The sequence below is a fragment of the Mustela nivalis genome (assembly GCF_964662115.1).
Source record: "Mustela nivalis genome assembly, chromosome: 6".
NCBI classification, from domain to species: domain Eukaryota; kingdom Metazoa; phylum Chordata; class Mammalia; order Carnivora; family Mustelidae; genus Mustela; species Mustela nivalis.
In genome coordinates this window covers 77,850,626-77,871,135 of record NC_139025.1, presented here as the reverse complement: position 1 = coordinate 77,871,135, position 20,510 = coordinate 77,850,626, and the positions used below count along the sequence as shown (strand labels likewise).

Below are 20,510 nucleotides of genomic sequence, written 5' to 3'. Positions count from 1 at the left end.
CTAACGTCGCGGGCCGTGCGGGGCGCCTAGCAACGGCCGGGCTCCTCCTTCCTGTGTCTCCCGGAAAGCGCTCCGCCGCGCCCTAGCGCGACGTCGGCCGGGCGCGCTCCTCGGGTTCCGACGGGCCGGAAGGCGTGTGGAGCCGTGCGAGGACCCGAGCGAAGCGCAGGTCTGAGTCCCACTCCGATCGCTGGTGCGGGTGTCCGCGCCCGTGTGCGGACCAGTGGCCTGGCCGGAGCCGTGTGGCTGCGGGGAGAGGACGCTGCTTGGCTGGGCGCTGGTGGAGGCCGTGCAGGCTGTCTCCTGTGAGCGGGACCCTGGTCCCTGTGCTGGAGCGCTTGCATATTTTTTTACCATCCTGCGGGCCCTCGGGGAAAAGGCTTCCAAATTGTTCCTCAAAAATTTTCTTTGCCCTAACAATCATTTTCAGTGGTTTCCGCCGTGAGGAAAGTCTGTTCTGGCAGGTAGTCCCCTAGGATCTATATTTTTTAGTGTTTGGAGTGGTTTGCGGGGAATTGGTAATCACAGAAGCAGCAAGCTTAGTACAGTGTGCCATGCAGTGTATTTAAAATATTGAGATAGTGGTTACATAATAAGCCAGGGAGGCTGTTTTTTAGGTCTAATTTGTTTCTTGGGAATGTAGAAGAAGTAAAGAAGTATATTAATAGATTAAGATACCAGTTCACGGAGCTGGATGATAAAAATCTCTGCTTGAGTGAAAACATTTAAGGATTATTTCTTTTAAGCATTCAAGCATTATTTCTGTCTGAACCCCAGTGTACCATGAAAAACTGAGGCAAGACAGCCTGCCTGCCTACCAAATGATGGGGGACGTGGGAGGGGCCACTGGTCCTGTATGAAAAAGGTGGCACCTTGGATTTTAAAAAATGAATGTTGGACCTGTGTGTGTTATTTGACCGGGTTCTTAAAAATACTTAAGGAAAAAAAAATTGAAGTGGGTTTTATCTAGTATACTGAATTGGTCTACAATACATGGTAGGGGAATTTTATATAGTATTCCATTGGGAGGTAACCTGTACCTTGGAGCTTTTAAGATCATTGTTTTGGGGAGGGGGAGGAATCTGCCATGTTGCCACTTGTGCCAGGCTGCAGATGGCCCATGAAGGTGGTTTGTTAGGTCATTCAGGAGGGAGATGCATAGGTATGTTTTCGTTTTCAGAACGGTTTTGATTTAATAAGTAATTGTTGAATTCCTCCTGCTGCATGAGACTCAGGGAGAGAGAGGTAAAGAATTGGTAAAGAATGCTTCTTTTGCAGAGTTGATTGCTAGGAGGGATAGCTTTGCTAAAAGACAACTCTAGATTTTAGAAAAATCTAAAGCAGATTTTTCCATGCTAAATATGTGGAACCAGTAATAAAGGGGTAAACCTAGAAAGATGTAAGGTCTATTGCCATAGATCATCTAGAGTCCTGACTTTGAGCCTAAAGTTAGAGAATTATATGCTAGGTGGAATTGATGGAACTTGGTGAGTAATTGGTTTTTTGGGAAAAGAGGGTAGAGGGGGAGTAAAAATTTGTTTTCAACCTAAGATGCAGATTGATGAATGTACCATCAAGGTAAAAATATGTATTAGTTCTTCAGGAATATATTCTTTTTATGTTTTCTAAGTAACTCCCACAACTCCACTTGTATTCCCTGCATGAATTTGATATTAATAAGTATGTTTTAAAGGTTGTGAACCATCATTTGCAGCAAACTGTCTGTACACATTTGAGGCAGGCTATTGGCTAGGTGAGGAGACCTTTGGTTTCAGAGACCTTTGGAGGGAGGTGTCCATGACTTCTGGACTCTTCTGTGTGGCCACCAGAGCCATAAGAGAGAGTTTATAGGTGAGGCCGGGAAAGGAGCGATAAACATTTCCCTTTCACTGCCTCATATGCTTATTTTGTTTGATTTTTGTAGAGGAAGAACTTTTATATAAGGCTTTACTAGTATCCATTTGGCTTTATGGATGGAAGGCCAAGTGAAATATAGGGGAATGTTTCTGAGGCAGAATGCACTTGGAAGGCCCTAGAAAAACTCACCAGTAGTTTTCCATTGGATGTCAGGAAGCACATTGACTTTCATGACATCCCCAGGAACTGTGTACTTCAGCCCCATTATTCAGGAGGCCTTTAGTGGCGTACGTAAACCCCCTAATTAGCCACTAGAACACCCAGGAAAATAGAGTCAGGTTGAATTAGTCCAGTCTAGTTTCTTTTTTAGGATGGGTCCCATGATGGGATAATTCAAGACTCTTATAATCTTAAAATGTTTCTCTGTAAGAATTTCAGAAAACACCAGAGCAAACCCAAACCAAGACTTAGGTGCAACTTAAACCACCTTCCTAAGTGCAGTAATGAGACCTATTGGCCTGTGACAGCTGACCTTTAGTTGCCTAACGGGATTTGTAGCTCTGATTTCTGGAGACTAATAGGATCTCTTCCCAGACTTTTAAAACTGCTCCTGTCTTTAGAATGACTGTTTGAACTTGGGATTTCTTTACCTGGTTCTGTAGATGGACTCTTAAAGATCTGCAAACCACCTGAAGTTGTGTATGAAATACTGTGTCTTGTGTATACATGCATAGATAAGGTCCAAGACTCAACATGATCTTAAAAAGATCTGAGATTCAAGGAAAGGTGACAGCTTGGTAAATTTACCTTGAGTAAATTTGGCCAGTATATTTTATTTTTCCTTCAGGGATAAGCATCTTTTTCCTTTGCATCTTTTTATTTGGGTCTCAAGCTTACTGGGATTTACAACCTAAAAAATACTCTTGATGAGTAATTAAATTAGTATCACTAACTTCTTGTTGCTAAATTATGTTGTATATTATGTTCTACTGGACTTTTTGTTCACTTTCTATTTGGAATACCACAGAAAAGTTTCCTGTTGCAGTCACAGCATTTCTCCTGTCAGTGTTTGTACTCAAAGTGCCAGGGGCCTCATAGTTAAACACCGCAATGCCATAAGCTTTATAATGAGAGACTCATTTTACAGCTTTGGAATGCATATCAAATCAAAAGGGCCTTAGTCTCTTTTCTCCCTCAAGAGATACTGTGCTTACAAAATATTTGAGTAACAGACATCATTCTTCTTGGAAGGAAATATTTAAGTGAGGAAGTTATTTCACTATTTTATCTCTAGAACTGAAGACTCTGAATGAATTATATATATTATTTAAGATTTTATTTATTAGAGAGAGAGCATAAGCAGGGGGAATGGCAGGCAGAGGGAGAGGGAGAAGCAGGCTCCCTGCAGAGCAGGGGAAGCCCCATATGGGACTCAATCCCAGGACTCCAGCATCATGACCTGAGCCGAAGGCAGTGGCTTAACCAACTGAACCACCCAGGTGCCCCCGAATGAATTATATTTTTTAAAAGTGGTATGAAGTCTTTGAGTGAGGGGACATTAACATTACTCTGTAAAATTTTTAGTTTACAAGATCACACTTTATTTTTCTGGGCATATATTTCAGCTTTGGGGGTATTTTACAAATCATAATTGGTAGTAGATGCCTGTCCTATTTTAATGGATGTTTAGTTATATTTTTGTGTGTGTGATATAAGTTGGAGAAGAATAAGTCTTTTGAAACATAACAATTAAGTTTTACTGATTTCACTGGAACCTTGTATTTTCATTAGGATCCAGGTTGAGATTTTATATAACATTGGTTTAAAGTCAGAGTGTAGGGGCGCCTGGGTGGCTCAGTGGGTTAAAGCCTCTACCTTTGGCTCAGGTCATGATCCCAGGGTTCTGGGATCGAGCCCCATATCGGGCTCTCTGCTTAGCAGGGAGCCTGCTTTCTCCTCTCTCTCTGCCTGCCTCTCTGCCTACTTGTGATCTCTGTCTGTCAAATAAATAAATAAAATCTAAAAAAAATAAAATAAAAAAAATAAAGTCAGAGTGTACAGGGTTGAATACATTCCTGGCTGATAATAGCATTTAAACGCTGTATTCCTAATATAAAACAAAATAAGAGTCACTGAAAAATGTATTATTGGTACCTAAGTTTTATATTTGAAATAGTTTTTCTAAGAGAGCACCTTTTTATTTTTATGGAGGAAATGACTCCAGGGTAATTTCTTGTTTGAGTTTATTCCTTTTTAATTTTGTATTTTAAATCATGCTAATTAAGTGGTTTAAAAAGCTTATTAGTACTTGTTAATAAATACTAAAAATGGCATGCAGTTGTAAATTAAATTGGGTAATTTTATTTGTGGAGACAAGGAACAAAATATTTCCTGTCTTTATTTCACCCCTACCCCACTTTTTTTTTTTTCTTTTGCAGTGCACCTATGATTTATATTTTAGAAATAGATGTTAAACTTTGGTTTGAATGAAAAATGTCTCTCAATCCATCTATATTTCTCAAAGAAAAGGAAGAAAATAATTCAAAATTTGTAGAAATACAGCACTCACAAACTACTTCCATAGCTGCAGAAGATCCTTTTCAAAACTTATGCTTAGCATCTCAAGAAGTTCTTCAAAAAGCTCAACAAAGTGGAAGATCAAAATGTCTCCAATGTGGTGGTTCAAGAATGTTCTATTGCTATACATGTTATGTCCCAGTTGAAAATGTACCTATTGAACAGATGCCACTTGTGAAGGTTGGTAAGAAATTTAATTATCTGAAAGTAGGAGAAGAGGTTTTAAAAAGATATCTCATACATACCTACTCTAATACAGTTGATAAGCATGATAAGTAACATCATTATGGAGATGAATAATATTAATAGAAAATTTAATCTTAAAGACTGGTAAACCTATTTGCTTTTCTTGTCTTTGGAAAAAGACACACACTGCTAAAACACTGAGATGAATGATATTGTTTTTAATGAAATCAGTTACTTTTTCACTAATGATTATAATTCATCTAAAACATAGGGGGAGATGTGGCATAAACATGAATGCTACAAGAGACAAGTGTATAATTGCCTGAAGGAACTTCAAAAACTACCTCAGGGCCTTAGACTTCTTTTTAAGAAAACATATCCTAAAGGAAATAGCATTGAATTTTTGCTTGGGCTTTTGTAGAACAGGCTTAGCCCCATTCTACATGGAGATGGAGCTCATGTCAGTGACTAAAACTAAACTAAAATTAAAAATACTAAGACTGGAGCACCCGGGTAACTCAGTTGGTTGGGTGTCTGACTTTGGTTTCAATTCATTTCTTAATCACAGGGTTGTGAGTTCAAGTCCCACATTGGGCTCCACACTAGGCATGGAGACTACTTGAAAAAAAAAAAAAAAAAGAACTAAGGCCACTCTTTGGGCTATATTATAATTGTAGTGATTTAAGCCAGATTTAAGCCAGACTTTAAAAAATTGATTTGAATTGATTGCTTACTTTATACGTTTTGTTGTTTACCAAGACTACTCTTGTTTATGTAAAAGGTCTGTGGACCATGATGTCTATGTAATCAAAGAATTTATTACATATATGTCAACTTGTCTAACATTGACATGAACTTTAGGAGTAAATCAAATAATGTATAAAATTTGCTGTCAGGACTTTAGAGAGACTAAACTCTACACATGGACTTAGTGGGGACTTACTAGTAAGAAAATAAGTTAAAACTATATTTAAAAGTATTTAATGTGGTGATTTTAAGATTCATTTAAATTTGAAGTAAAATACCTCAACACTTATATTTTGTTACTTGAAATTCAATTTAGCTTATATGTTATCTTGCTAAGTCCAGGGTCTCCTCAAGGGTCTAAAATCATACTTACAGGCTGTTGGAAAGTTACTGGGCAAGATGAAATAAGCATGGAACCTAATCAGCTGTATAGTTAACCTTAGAAAAACTTAGAGTTTGAGGAAAATAATCTTCTTTAAGTTCCCTATTATCTTGTAAGAGTGTTAAATTTCAAAAGTGTAGTTTTTGAAGTATGAACAGAATTCTATGTTCTTTTCATATCATAGCCACATAGAGAGTATCCCTTTAAAAGTTTTATTTTAAAATGTATTGTGTTCAAAAGGATTGAAGATCAGAATAATAAGAGTTGGTAACATATTGACTTTTCATAGACATTTATTTTCATAGAAATTTAATAATAGAGGATTATTTTCCAAATTAGTGATCTAATATCCATTATTTAGTAGAAATGACTTAAAACACTATGCCAAATGTTTGATCAACTCTAGATGGCCTACCAGAGTATGCAGAGTTTTTAAAAGTGTTATATTTTAAAGGCCATATATAAAACTCAGTATGTTAATATAAGTAGTAATAAAAGCGCTATACAATTTTTTCTAATTTTTACTTTATTTTTACAAATCATTCAGCATTTGCTTTTAGATAGCCTGCTTGGGAAGGGAAGACGACTACATAATGAGTAAGTGCCTCCCAAGCTTTAAATTTTATTCTACAGAATAAATTCATAAATGCTGATTTTTTTCATGTAGAATATGATTTTTTTAAAATGTCATGAGAAATGCATGAGTAAAGATTAAAGATACTCTTGGTATTTTTTAAAGGAAGAGCAAAAATAATCATGAGGTCAAAGAAAGCTTCATCTTTTTAGAGTCCTAGAATTTAAAAGACTCTCTTTGGGAAAGTTGATGATCACATAGGAAAAGACTTAGGACGTCTTGCTAATGGCATTTTGATAAATTTGGGCAGAAAATTTTGATAAATCTCTTATAAGAAATACAAGTGTTAGAGAACAGATTGGTGTTCTTTGTGGTTGAAAACAGAACATTTCTACTTGAACTGTGTGTCTGGTCAATACTTCTGGTGTTACTCCGTACCCTGTCATTATTTAGGAAATATCTTCCTTTAAAATGTGTGAACTAGAGCACAAACATTTGTTTCCATGATTTGATCTGTGTCTGTGCTTTTGTTTCATAATGTTAGAAATTTCAGGCTTGCTCAGGGAGAACTAAAGTAACTAGACTGGGTCCCAGTAATAACTTCTTGAGCACAAATTTTGCACAATTGTCTACCTATAGGATTTAGTCCATAATAGGCAAGGTATGTGATGTTTAAATACATAAATAACAGTCAGCCCTATATCCTTGACATAAATGATACCCTTCAGACATAGCCAGCTGATGAGAAATGTTGATGGTCACCTTTGGAATTTCCAGTTCTACTCATCAGCCATGTAAGAAAGTTGGTTTTATTAGTAATAGAATACTTTATCATGATGTGCTTTCTTTTTCTTCTTTCCTGTCTTCCCTGGGCTAAGATAATGCTGACCTGGGACTGAGAGACCCTGGGGAAAGGGAATGTAGTGTCAACTGAGACTGAGCATCATGAGGAAATTCTGATGTAGAGTTCAGCCAGAAGTAGAGTGATGTAAAATCATTTGTGAACTGCCTACTTAAATGGTAAATTTTCTGTGACGAGAAATTGGTTTGACGATTTAAAGCAGTTGGCCCTCATTGGTTACTAGGCCTAAGTGGGGAGGGAAGGAGATACAGGGTTTGAAACCCTAAAGTGAAAACTATTTGGGATACATATTCATGGCCCTTCTGGGATAGATACCATCCTTTTTCCACACAATAATCCAGAAAGATAAAGTATATACACCTGGGGTCATTCAGTAGCATGCAGCAACTGCCCCTTTAAAAAACAGCTCTGCAGTTAATGATACACACAACAATATGGATGAATCTCAGAATAATTATTCCAAGTGAAAGAAGTCAGATGAAAAGAGTACTTACCATATGATTTCATTTATATAAAATCCAAGAAAATACAAACTAACGTATAGTGATAAGTTACCAATTGTTACCTAAGGACTGTGGGTGGTAGTTGATGGGGAAAGGGGAAGAAGGGAGGCTTTTGGGGGTGACAGTTACGTTCGTGATCTTGACTATGGTGATGAATTCAAGGGTATTAAAATTCATTATATTGTACACTTTAAATATATGGAGTTTATTATACCAATTTTATCTATTAAAGCTGTTTTAAAGAGAGAAAAATAGTTTTGTACTCCAGGGTAAATTTAGCTTTTCCCAGGGTAGATACTTAGGATCCTGCCTGTTATGGGTGGGGTGGGAGCTGGAAGAGTATTTGTAATAATATATGTCATTTATTATCTGCACTGAAGAATCCGTCTCAGAGTTTCTCATATACATTTTTGGGGGGATGTGACTCAGCTTTCATTTTCATAACCATGGCTGCCTATAGCACTTGTGCAAACGTTATACAGGAAACTAAATCAAACAAGTGAGGGAAATAACAGAAAAATCTAACTTGAAAAATGTTAGAGAATATTATTTTTGCAAAGGGGCAGGATGTAATTCATAACAAGTAATGAAACTTAAAGGAAAATAGACAAAATGATTTTTTCAGAGAGTTAATTTTTACATGAAGTGTGTACCTTCTAGACCTGTTCTGTTACTTTTCCAATTGATAATTATTTTATTTTTGCCATTAAAGGCCACTGATGAGAATCATGATGTTCACGATAAAGGGTGAACCCTTTTAAGGGTAATACCTGGGACCTCAAAGGATGTATAGGGAGTAAAATTTTGACTTGAATTTTACATGTGACACTTTTGCCCAGCTTATATTTCCTTTTATTGTGTCATAAAATTAATCCTAAAATTTATAGGAATTATAAAAAGTGTTCTTGACACAGATACTGAAATGCAAGGAATTGAACTCAAAGCCTATGTAGCTTAAATGAAAATGGCCTTGAAGCTTTGCTTTAAGAACAATTTTATGTTGAATACATTGGAAATAATTGTTCTATTATATGATCAACAATATCGAGGAAGAAACTTAGGTTTGCTTTATTACTCTTAGCATTCCTAATTTGGTTTAGAAAAGTATGCCTTTCATATCATATTTATAGGAACTTAGTGTGAACTTGTTATGTAAGCTTTGAAGATCATTTTTAATTAACATGAAAATCTGAATTTTTGTATTTATTGTGTTCATTTGTCCTTTTTTTAATTTTAGCTTCCACTGAAGATTGACATCATTAAACATCCAAATGAAACAGATGGCAAAAGTACTGCTATACATGCAAAACTATTAGCACCTGAATTTGTAAATATTTACACATATCCTTGTATTCCAGAATATGAAGAAAAGAACCATGAAGTAGGCAGCTTATTTTTTACACCTCTTCACATTGAATCTAAAAAAGAGTTTTAAATTCCATTGCTTTTCTGAACTTGAACATAATTAAATATTTTTCTTAATGACCTAGGGTTATCTTTATGTAACAGTAAGCAATATACAACTTATTTACTTCATTGGTATCTTCAAAGATCAAATGATCTTAGATTGTTAAGGCTTTTTGAATTTTGTCTTTCTACTTGTTGTAATTGTTCTGCCTTACTTCTTCAGGTTTTTCCTCTTTGCCCATATTGCTGTGCCTGCTTTTACTTTCTCTCCTCTCCATTTTCCTGCTGATGCTACATAAAGATGATTTGATACAAACTAAGAAACCATATTACAAACATTGGAATTTCTCCAAAAGGAGAAAAAAGTCTGAATTAGAAGGATTTTCAAGAATACTCCCTGAATTAAGAGCTTTTAATACATGACCTTTGTAACGCCTTTTGCTTGCTCAGAGGCCTTCCTTTGATCATTTCTAGATTCAAAATTGGTTTTCATGTATTTGAAATTGTCACATTGGTGAGATATTACTGCTCTTATTGAAAAGTAATAGATCCAAAAAAAAAAAAAAAAAGGCCTTGGGTACTTTAGAAAAAAGTATGTAAACTCTTCTAGGTTTCTTGGAGATATTTGCTGGTGTGGTTAATCTGGAAGCATAATTAAAAATTAATGTGTTCACTTGCTGTAGGCAGAACTTAGATTTTCCTTTCCCATCAGTATATTTGTATTTTGGTTGAATTTATATAGTTGTTTGTAAATGATTTCTGAGTTTTGGATCAAGGAGTATCTTTGTGTTTCCCTCTCTGGTCAGCAAGGTATCATTTATCTCAATTGAATAGAATACAGTGTTGGAGTCTATAAAGAGATGTGATATGCTTACAGTCCAAGAAAATTACAAAGCCCTGAACTTTGCTTATTGGGTATGGGGGAAATAGAGGCACGCATTTTAAGTGTTTGAGAAACTTTTATAACTAGAGTTTTCAAACTCAAGATTTTTCCTTTTATTTTTATATTGCTTATGTTTTCATATAAAAAATGATATATGTTCATTAAAGAAAATTTGGGAAATACAGAAGAGTACAGGAGATAAAATACCCATGATCTGACCAACATTTGTTCATTTAACAAATATTAATTGGGCACCTTCTTTGTGGCAGGAGCTGTTCAAACATTGGAGGCTCTAAAGTGTGTAAGATTTCAGTAAAACATGCTGAAAAAAAGGTAGCATAATTTACAGTTATTCCTTGAAAGTCAGATTTTTCAGTCTTAATTTTTCACTGTAATATACTTTAACAGATATTCTGGGTATTGTGAGTTGTATTTACGATTTTTTTTAAGATAAATTCCCAAAAGTGAAATAACCAAAGGGTGTGAACATTTCAAGACTCTTGATTCAAAGTGCCAAACTGCTTTCATGAAGAGTTATACTATCAAAACCTGACATCAGTAATGGCTATAAAGGCCCAGAACATCATATCCTCACCAACAGTGATAGTATTATTTGTTTGAAATTATTATATTGAAATTGTGAAAATTTTATTTAATTATTGAGTGCTTTTCATTGGTTCTTTTACCTAGTGTCACGTACTTTGTATTTTATACTGTGAAATATTACATTAGTTAGTTTTTTGACTTAGTGTACAATTAACTTGGCTTCTGTCAATTATTTTGAAACAATACTTCTAGCTAGTATATTATGATTTTTAAATCTTAGGGAAGAGCCAAAAACTTTACCATCCTTATTAAAGAAACACACTAACTTTCAAATGGCTCAAGTGGTTGTTATAGAACCTAATGCTTGTTTCTCAGGTATGCGGGATGTTCGTTTCTCTTTAAGTTTTAAAAGTGTCAGAATTTATTCATTTTGAAGATCATAACAGCACACTACTAACTTAAGTTTCTTTGCCTTAGGTTGCACTTGTTTTTCCTGGACCTAAGTCTGTCTCAATAAAAGATATTTCTTTTCATCTGCAAAAAAGGATTCAAAATAATGTTAAAGACAAAAATGACGACCCCGACAAGCCATTTATTAAACGCAAGAAAACTGAAGAACAGGATTCGAATGACAGCAAGTGCCAAGACACAACACTGAAAAAAATTATATTTATAGATAGCACTTGGAACCAAACAAACAAAATATTCACTGATGAGAGACTTCAAGGTAAAAAAAACAAAATTTTTTTTTGTGGATTGTTCCTTCCCCCAGCTTTCATTTCAGATACTTCAAACATGCAGATATATTGGAAGAATTGCATCAAATACCCATACGTTTTGCCACGTTTATTTCTCTATTATATGTGTGTGCATAATTAGATATTGTATACATTTTTGGCTGAACCACTTGAAAATAGGTTGCAGGCTTTGCAATACTTCACCCTTAAATACCTAACTATATATCTTTTAAGAAAAATTGCATAATCTCAATACCATTAGCAAAAGTTAATGGGATAATTAATAAAATTTCTAATATCTAATACAGTCCATATTTACATTTCCCTAATTGATCCAAAAATATCTTTTATAGCCTTTTTCTTCTGCTGTAGCATGTAAACTCTCATTCCATGTAGTTTTTATACCTCTTCAGTCTCTTTTAATGTAGAGCAGTCCCCTGTCTTTGTTTTCTGTGACTTGTTTGAAGAGGGCAGGTCACTTGTCTGAATGCTTCATCATGATTAGCTTCAGTTTAGTGTTTTTATAAGGATACTTAGAGATAAGGATCAATCTAGGGTTGTTCCATGACAATTCCAGTTTATACCTATTGTTTTTATTTAACTATTAATGGCATTCCCTTTCCCTCTCAGAAATATGGCTGTTCAGCTGATAAGTTATATGATTATCCTATTCATAGGTAAAGTTGTATACTTATTGCATCAGATCAGGAGGCATATAAATTCCATTATTGGTAATAACTTTAACTATTTGATTAAAGTGGTAATTGCCAGATCTCTGTATTATAAAAGTTTATTTCTTCTTTGAAACTGGTAGTAGTCTTTGGGGTGATGCTTTGATACTGTGAACTTTCTATTTCCCAACTGCTTTTCACTGAGTGATTTCAGTATTTATTGATGATTTGCCTATATTAGCAAATTGAGGATTGCAACATGGTGACATTTTAATGTATTATTTCTTTTATATTTGTTAGGTGGTAAAGAGCTCTTCTCCTCCCTCCCCCCCCCTTTTTTTTCTCTCTCCTGCCTCTTTTTGAGGTCACTATGGGTTTATGGATTTCCTTTATCATATGTAATATGTTGTGATTGTATTCTTTTTGATGTCCACATTGTCTCAAATTTTGCTAGTGGGAGCCCTTCAAGTCCTCCATAGCATGGCCTTATTAGTCTTTCTGGTACAACGGGATGTCCCAAGTTAACTTGTACTTTTTTCCTGCCCCAGACATAGAACCAGTGATTATGTAAAAGAGCTATGGTTCTTTTTAGTGGGGAGTGATATTAGAAACCAAGATCTGGCAAATTTATTACAACTTGGATGTCATTGTTTCAGGGGATAGAGCCAAGGGAAATAGATATATATCATGAGTTCACGTGGATAGTTCCAGTTCCAAGATTGAACATTACAGGGACTTTCTTTCTTTTGCTTTACCTTTGTACTCTTTCTCTTAGAGTGAAAAGTTCAGTTCCTAATAAAATGGTTTAAAAGAGTTGTTTTGTTTGCCCAAGTAGCACAACTAGTAATAGGAAGAACAGAAACTCATGTTACCTCTCTTGTTTACTTGTACCTTACGCTGTTCCTCAGGTTTTTTCAGTAGTTTCTCTAAAAATGTTAGGTTTATTTCCAGCTCTTGATGGCCTGGTATGTATACATGTATGATTAGAAGGCAAGAGAGCTACCCAGTTGGTTTTAGGCAGTTGCCAAAATCGAACTTTTCTCAGACTATTTGTTAAAAATGCAGTTCACCTAAAAAAGAAAGTTTATGACACGTTTTGGAGTTTAACTTGTAGTAAGTAATCCCAAACTAAAGTTAGTAACAATACTAGATCTAGTTTAATTTACATAGTTCATAACTCTGAGGTCAACATAACTGTTAGGAAGGTTGCTTTGTCATTCTGGTCGTGTGTGTGTGTCTATGTGTTTGTATGTGAGAGAGATAGGCAGAAAGATAGAGACAAAGTGTGTATATGTGTGTGTGTGTGTGAGAGAGAGAGAGACAGTGGGGAATGAGAAATGTGAGAGGGAGAGGGAGAAAGAAACTACAGAGCATAAGACCTGAAAGAACCTTTCACTGATGTTTAATAGAGAGATGTAACCCTAAGGCCCTGCTTTTTGGAGTACTACCTGCCAATATTACCTTGGATGGTTACAGCACCAGCTTATTCCTCAGTTTGAAGATTTTTCTGAGCCACTCTCTTTATAATTACCATATATGGTAATTGAAAGGATCAAATGAAAGAACATGAGTGAGAACAGTAGAAAAAACTATAAAAGGAATCATTGAGGTACAATTGAAAATCTGTTTTCAGAGTTTCATATTTGAGCTTAAGGCTTAAAATCAGATTTGGAAAAATTTCTATTATTCCTTCCCAGATCACATAGTAAGAATCATATATTTCAATTCTGTGCTACATGAAGATTTTTAAAAGGATTTTCTTAATTCCTTCAAAATCATGAAATAAATAAATTCGGTCTTTTCTTCATGTATTATTGTAGCCTCTACCCCTTCTGGCTCCTTATTGCACCATCGGGAATATTTGGGGCTCTGCACATATATATAGACTATATATGTGAAATACCAGTTTCCAGATGAACTGAGTTATTTCCTTAAGAAACAACCCGTGTTTGCTGTAAATCATTGCCTTTGGGTTTTAAAACATTTTATCATTTGATGGCAATAATTTTGAACAGAAAACCACTTACAATTCTCTGCTTTAAAGTTCTGCTAAAAAAAATTTGCTGAGTTCATCATAAAAAGTTATTGATGGCCAGAAATGATAGCAAAAGAATTTTTTAGTGTATATGTTGAACTTTTAAAAATAAATCCCATACCTGTGTATTTCAGTGTGTTTTAAAAGGTTCTGTATACTTGCAAGCAAATCTTTAAAACAGGATGGAATGGTGGAAAAAAATCACTAAATCTTGATTATCATTTTTAACATTTTAGAACATATTAGGTGTATTAGAAACCAGCACCATTTAATAGTTACTCTTAAGGTTTTTGTTTTTTGTTTTTTTTTAAGAAATTGCATGTGCTGTCAGATCCTATGGTAAGATTTTAATTATACTGATTACTTAGAATATTTTCAAATGTCTTCCTACTTCTTGTATATAATTAACATTAATACAAATAGTTCAGTGGAATTTGGTTTAGGTTTTTACAACTTCCGTGTGTCTTTGAATCAAAGTTATTCAAATTGAAATATTTTAAAAATATCTAGATAAAATACTTTCAAGCTTTTGCGATTTGTCCATTTATTTAGTACTATTTGTTGAATACCTATTCCTGGATGGGTGGTGTCCTAGACTGGGGTATATGAAGGAGAATAAAGCAGTTTCTCTACCTTCCAGGTGATCACAGTGGCTGTTAGTTAGGGTTGTGTCTTACCGCATGAAATGGAAGCCCAGATAGAATCTGAAAACAAGCTGGGTTTACTTTTTATAGGTTCATGTCCAGAAACGGGTAGTCCAAAGCTGTTATAAAGATTTCACAATGCCTGTTAAGGACTCAAACTCATTCTGTTTTCTTCCTTCATCGTTTTCACTCCTGTACTTAAAAGATAGCCGCTAGGTCCCAAGACATCCCATATATATTCCAGGCAAGACAAAGGACAGGCCAATATGTACGTGCCCAATGAGTCTGGCTCTTTCGTTAAAAAATAAATATAATAATAATAGCTACATTGGAATTATGTATTTTTGGAATTTCCACTTAGGAGATTTCATTCCTTTCTTTGGCCAGAATAGTTCACATGACCACTCTGGCCATTAATAAAGCTCAGAAACTGTTTTTAGCTGGACACATGCCACACTGAACAGGATTGAGATTTATTAATATTGAGAGGAGGGGGAAATGAGTATTGAGATGACAGCAGGCATTGTCTGCCACGTAATCTGCTGTGGGAGGCAGGCAGGTAAGCAGCTAAGAAAATTCAGTAAGTTTTGAATATGATGGTAGCATTGAGGAGACACAACCCTGCTCTACCCAGATTCCCTGGATGGATTAACTCTTTATGTTGAAATCTTGATGGATAAAGGGCTAAGGGTTGGGCATCTCAGATAAAGGGAATGACATATACACAAAAATACAAAAACATCATCCTGCATTCAGAAGACTGAAAAAGTTGCATAGGGGTAGAATGTGTATACACATGAGAATGGTAGGAGAAACAACTGAATAAATGCAAATTATGAATGCCCTTGACTACCATGGCTGGGAATTTGGACTTTTTTCCATAGGTGCTATGGCCGTCTTAGAGAATTTAATGCCAGACATTGACATGATTAGATTTGTGTTGTGAGCCTAATGGAAAGATTAGGGCCAGGACCTGACTTCTAGCTCCATAAATAGGCGAAGGTGTTTTTTATATTATTTTTAAAACTAAATTATGATAAAAGTGAAAGGATATATATAATATAATGTCATAGCACATAATGAGATAATGAATAATTAAGAATCCAAGCCCCGGAATTGTATCAATAACTTTTTTATCTACCTATGTTCTCCCCTCTGCCACTCTGCTTCTCCCCTGGTAGCAGTTAACTGTTCTCTTGAATTATGTTTTTATCATTCCTTTGTGTTTTATCATATACATTATTTTCATAATCTTCATATTGTTTAGTTTTCTTTATTTTACCTGCATGTTGTATTCTTGGGGACCTGAAGTCACCATTTTGTTTCTAAGGTTTGTCCATGGTGTTATATGATTAGCTATAGTTTATTCATTTTCAGTGCTCCATATTATCTGACTGTGTTAAAATACTACAGTTTATCCAGTTTCCTGTGGATGAAATACTTGAGTTGTTTCTAGTTTTTACACCTACAAAAATTCTTATGCATGTGTAAGTTTCCTTAAGGAAACATACCTAGACGTGGACATTGTTGGGTCATTGGACATATGAAAATGCTCACTTCTACAAGATAATGCCAGTTGTCTTCCAAAGTGTGGGTATATAAACTTTCACACCCATCATTAATGTATAAGAGTCCCCATTGATCCATGATGCCGCCTACCTTGGTATTGTCAAATGTTTTGATTTTTGCCAATATAGTGGATATAAAGTGCAGTCTTGCTGTGATCATAATTTGCCTTTCCTTAATTTTCATCTTTCACATTTGTTTTAAGTATTGATATTTTTGGACATATTTCTACCATCTAAAATTTTATTTGTCCTGTTTTTTCTTTTTTTCTTGACTTTGATCAATCAAGTTTTTATTTTTTCTTATTTCATTTTTTTAATATACCTATTTTGTTTCTTTTAGAAAACTGGACTGTGCACATGTAACTTAGAATAATTCAAAGTCAGTATTTTTGCCTCTCCTTTTTAACACTTTAAGGATTGACTACACTTAAGTTTGATTCAGCTCCCATCCTGTCCACCAAGTTACTGTTATTGTCTTCATTATTTTTCTGTCCTTTATCTTCAGCCCACAAATTAGATACTATTATTGTTTTTGTTTCATTGGGCAGCATTTATTTGGATTTGCGTAGATGTTTATCATTTTCTTTGCTCGCCATTCTTTTAACCGACTTTGCTGAAATACATTCCTTCTCCCTTTTACTTCTCACTTTAAAATAAATATGCTTTTTAAAAAAAGTATAGCAAAATAAATATGTGAGTCTAAGTACTGGTCTAAAGCGCTGAAAGTGTTTTGTGTTTGTATGTTACCATCTGAGTTTTAAGAGATGAGAATCCTGTTCTGTGATATGAGTTGTTTCCTCTTAAGTGCGCAGGAATAAGGCATTCTAGCTGACTGTGTCATTGAGGTTTCACTCAACAAATGTGGCAGAGCCAAGGAAACAATTCTAGGTACTCTTTTCATGAAGATAAAACCAAAAAGTGGTAGTCCAGAAATAAACCTTTAACCATATTAAGAGCCATTAACTTGCGTATTCTCTTTCAGTGAGTTTTACAATGATGTTTTAAATGTCAGTTCATCCAGGAAGTGAAACCCTTCTGAAATTTGGTGAATTTAGTCCAGTCACTAGTTAAAATTAAAAAAGACACTGGTGAATAGAAGTTAGAGGTAAACATCTTAATTGTTAACTACTTTTAACTCGTGGTTTTGCAAGTTCTAAGATTTATAGACAAGTAACTATCATGTATAAGATTTTGCTGTCTTTTATATTGCTTCTGTATATACCTTAATGCATTTAAGAAAATATACTATTTAGAATTAGGATTGAAGGAACTCAATCCTTCAAAAAAAATCCTTTTTTAAAAATTCTTAAGATAATTAAAAGAAATTATCATTATTGTGCCAGACTCTGTGGTTAAGAAGAAATATTTATACTTTTTTTATTTGTTTTTGGCAGGACTGTTACAAGTTGAGTTGAAAACAAGAAAAACTTGCTTTTGGCGCCATCAGAAAGGAAAGCCAGATACCTTCCTTTCCACAATTGAAGCCATTTATTATTTTCTGGTAGACTACCACACTGATATATTAAAAGAGAAATACCAAGGACAGTATGACAATCTCTTATTTTTCTACTCCTTTATGTACCAATTGATAAAGAATGCCAAATGCTCTGGAGACAAGGAAACAAGAAAACTTATCCACTAGTTTTTAAGAAGCTACTATGTCATTTTATTTTGCTAAAAATCAATAAACCTAAATTGTGCTCTCTTTATTCTTGGGAAATAATAATGTGTAATGCCTGTAAGACCATTTGAAAAAATAAGGTTTCATTCATTTATCTCATATTTTTTTTTTTAAAAAAGATTTTGTTTATTTATTTGACAGAGAGAAATTACAAGTAGACGGAGAGGCAGGCAGAGAGAGAGAGAGGGAAGCAGGCTCCCTGCTGAGCAGAGAGCCCGATGCGGGACTCCATCCCAGGATCCTGAGATCATGACCTGAGCCGAAGGCAGTGGCTTAACCCACTGAGCCACCCAGGCGCCCTATCTCATATTTTTTTAAAGGGAGTTATTTCTAAAGGAATTTCAGAGATAGCATTGATTGAAAAACTCATTTCAGAAGTTATTTGCTTAAGTTTGGCATATCTCAGTTTTATTACTATAAATATAACATATTTATATCTGTGTAATTAGATCTAATTAGATAGCTGTTTAAGGATCTTCATATTTTTCCTTTTCTACCCACTACCACATTTGGAGGTAGGACAGGTCAGAATCTTCTTGCTGAAAATGAAGTCATAAATAATTTGCTGGAGGTTTGTGGCAAACACAGGCAGAACTGGAATTGTGGCTTCAGTCCCTAGGGCTATTTCTTTAAGTCTTTACTGCCTTTGATGGACATCTGTCGCTTTTTACATTTTCCTGACATCTTTTTTTAAGGAGAAATTGCTGGCAGTCATGAGGGCCTGTGATCCTTTAGCAAGCAAAATGCCCAGTGATTGAGGATGAGCACATGAGCATATGATCCAGCATCCTTTTTGATAAGTGATACGAATGCTGTAGGAGATTGCGTTTATTTTTCAAAAAGCAATATGGTGCAGTAGTTACAACTACAGACTCTAGAGCTAACTACCTGAATGTAAATCTCAGCTTATCCTTTTCAGGATTCTTCATTTCTTCATCCTTGTCAGTTTCTTCATTTCTAAAGAGATGGTAGTACAGTAGCTCCCTTACAGGATTAATATGAGGATTAACTGAGTTAAGGTATGTAAGGAGCTTTCAGCGGCACTTGACATATACTAAGTGCTATATATGTGTTTACTCTTTTTATTATTTTATCTGAAAATGCGAACTAACCATGCTATAACCCTAGAGCTGCTGGTGGCATCTGTGCAGCAGATGGTAGGAACTTGCCTTAGAATTAAGCCAGCAAAGGAAAGCAGAGTGGAGAGGTAAGGCTGAATCCTGAGGACATCATTTAATCACCTAATCTAGCTGCTTATGAATAGAACCCTACTGTCTGGGATAGCTTCTTTTTGGATTTGCCCTCCACTCTTTTCCATTCTGCTTTCTGCTCTGTGAGGTGAGTCTCCTTCCCCTCTGCCTTTTTGTTAGGTTCAACAGATGAAAGCACTCGTGAGAGATCAGAGGTTGAAGGAAAATGAAATGGTGTTATTTCCCTGGCTCCTTTTCTGCCAGGTTACCATGGGTTGGCTGTGTATCTCTACTGGAGATCATCCTATCAGGGCATCTCTTTCCACGTATTATCCCAGTTACTGTCTAATTTCAGGTCCCCGCTCCATCCCTTTACAGGAAGTAACAGCTCCCGGGTGTAACTAGTCCCAGAGTGGTTCACTATACCTTGTTGGCTTCCTTACACCCTGCCTATATACCTTTGTAAATAGTCATTTTATTATATTCTTCAATGTCCCTGAGTGAAGTCATCCTCTGTTTCTCTCTGGGACCGTGACTGATAAATTCAACCTTGTGGATGCTAGCAATAATGGCACATTTACCTAAGTATATTCAGGGCAATAGATAACATGTTTCATGAACAAATGAGTCATTGGTGAAATTTGTTTTCTGTACATTATATTCCCCTCTAGAGACTCAAAAGATACAGCTTAAAAATGCTGAAAAGTCTTGAAATAAACATTTTGAATTTTAAATTAGTATTTCCTAAACTTATTTGAATAAGTAATGCCTACTCACATCTTGTGGATATGGGATAGTTGGAACATTGCAGTTTAGAACAATCCCTGATTATATAGGCAGCCACAACCTAAAGAGATTAAGTAACTTGCTCATGGGTCACACAGCTAGTTGTAGGATCTGGTCTAGCATCTGGGACTTCTGATTTGGTTTAGTGAAGTCACCATTTTATTATGCTATTTCATAAAAAAATGTGGATTATATAAGGTTTGAACATTATTAGTCCCATAGTTTTAGCCAAATCAACTGGTTTGCCTATTTAGTACTTATTTTACAAGAATGGAATTAAAATAGATTTCTTCATGTTTAGAACTTGGCACTGGGAACGGAGGAAGCCTCGAATTGATTTAAGCAGGGCCAAAGTTGGATTTCTCTGGGCTAAATTTGGACTGCCCTGAGCCAAAATCTATTGCCATTTAACTGGCTTTACAAACCAACTAAACATAACAGGTAAACGGAGGGGATTTGCCACCATCTTACAGCTGGCATAAAAATGGTGACCCACAGACTTTGTAAGAGCCTAATTTATAACTAAGGCCAGATAAAATCTTAACTTTTTCCAAAGAAAACAATAATAATACCTTTTAGAACAATGAATTGTTTTGTTTTTCTTTGGTATGATAAACTGTAAAAATGTCGCTAATTCTTTACTTTTCCTGTGTTCATGGTCCTTTTTCATTCTC

The 20,510-nt window shown here is 35.2% G+C and overlaps 2 protein-coding genes across 7 annotated transcripts in view; one reads left to right on the top strand and one right to left on the bottom strand.

Moving 5' to 3' along the window:
- Nucleotides 1-20,510, bottom strand: part of GABPB1 (GA binding protein transcription factor subunit beta 1) — a 975,210-nt gene that overhangs the window by 313,784 nt on the left and 640,916 nt on the right. The gene's annotated exons all lie outside the window — the stretch shown is intronic.
- Nucleotides 2-17,888, top strand: DTWD1 (DTW domain containing 1). 4 transcript variants are annotated; one of them, XM_082734819.1, is made up of 5 exons: nt 2-169; nt 4,296-4,614; nt 8,926-9,069; nt 11,002-11,251; nt 17,574-17,888. In XM_082734819.1, the coding sequence occupies exons 2-5, from the start codon at nt 4,351-4,353 to the stop codon at nt 17,819-17,821; spliced, it is 906 nt and encodes a 301-aa protein (XP_082590945.1). In that variant the 5' UTR covers nt 2-169; nt 4,296-4,350; the 3' UTR covers nt 17,822-17,888. The 4 variants fall into 4 exon arrangements, with proteins under 4 accessions (XP_082590945.1, XP_082590947.1, XP_082590946.1 ...); XM_082734821.1 differs by having other exon boundaries at nt 82-1,578; XM_082734820.1 differs by having other exon boundaries at nt 83-464.

Excerpts from the sequence above, each read along its gene's own strand:
- DTWD1 (XM_082734819.1), top strand. The coding sequence starts at position 4,351 with ATGTCTCTCAATCCATCTATATTTCTCAAAGAAAAGGAAGAAAATAAT. Across the intron at positions 9,070-11,001 it reads ATGAAGAAAAGAACCATGAA|GTTGCACTTGTTTTTCCTGG; the intron begins GTAGGCAGCTTA and ends TCTTTGCCTTAG. Across the intron at positions 11,252-17,573 it reads CACTGATGAGAGACTTCAAG|GACTGTTACAAGTTGAGTTG; the intron begins GTAAAAAAAACA and ends TGTTTTTGGCAG.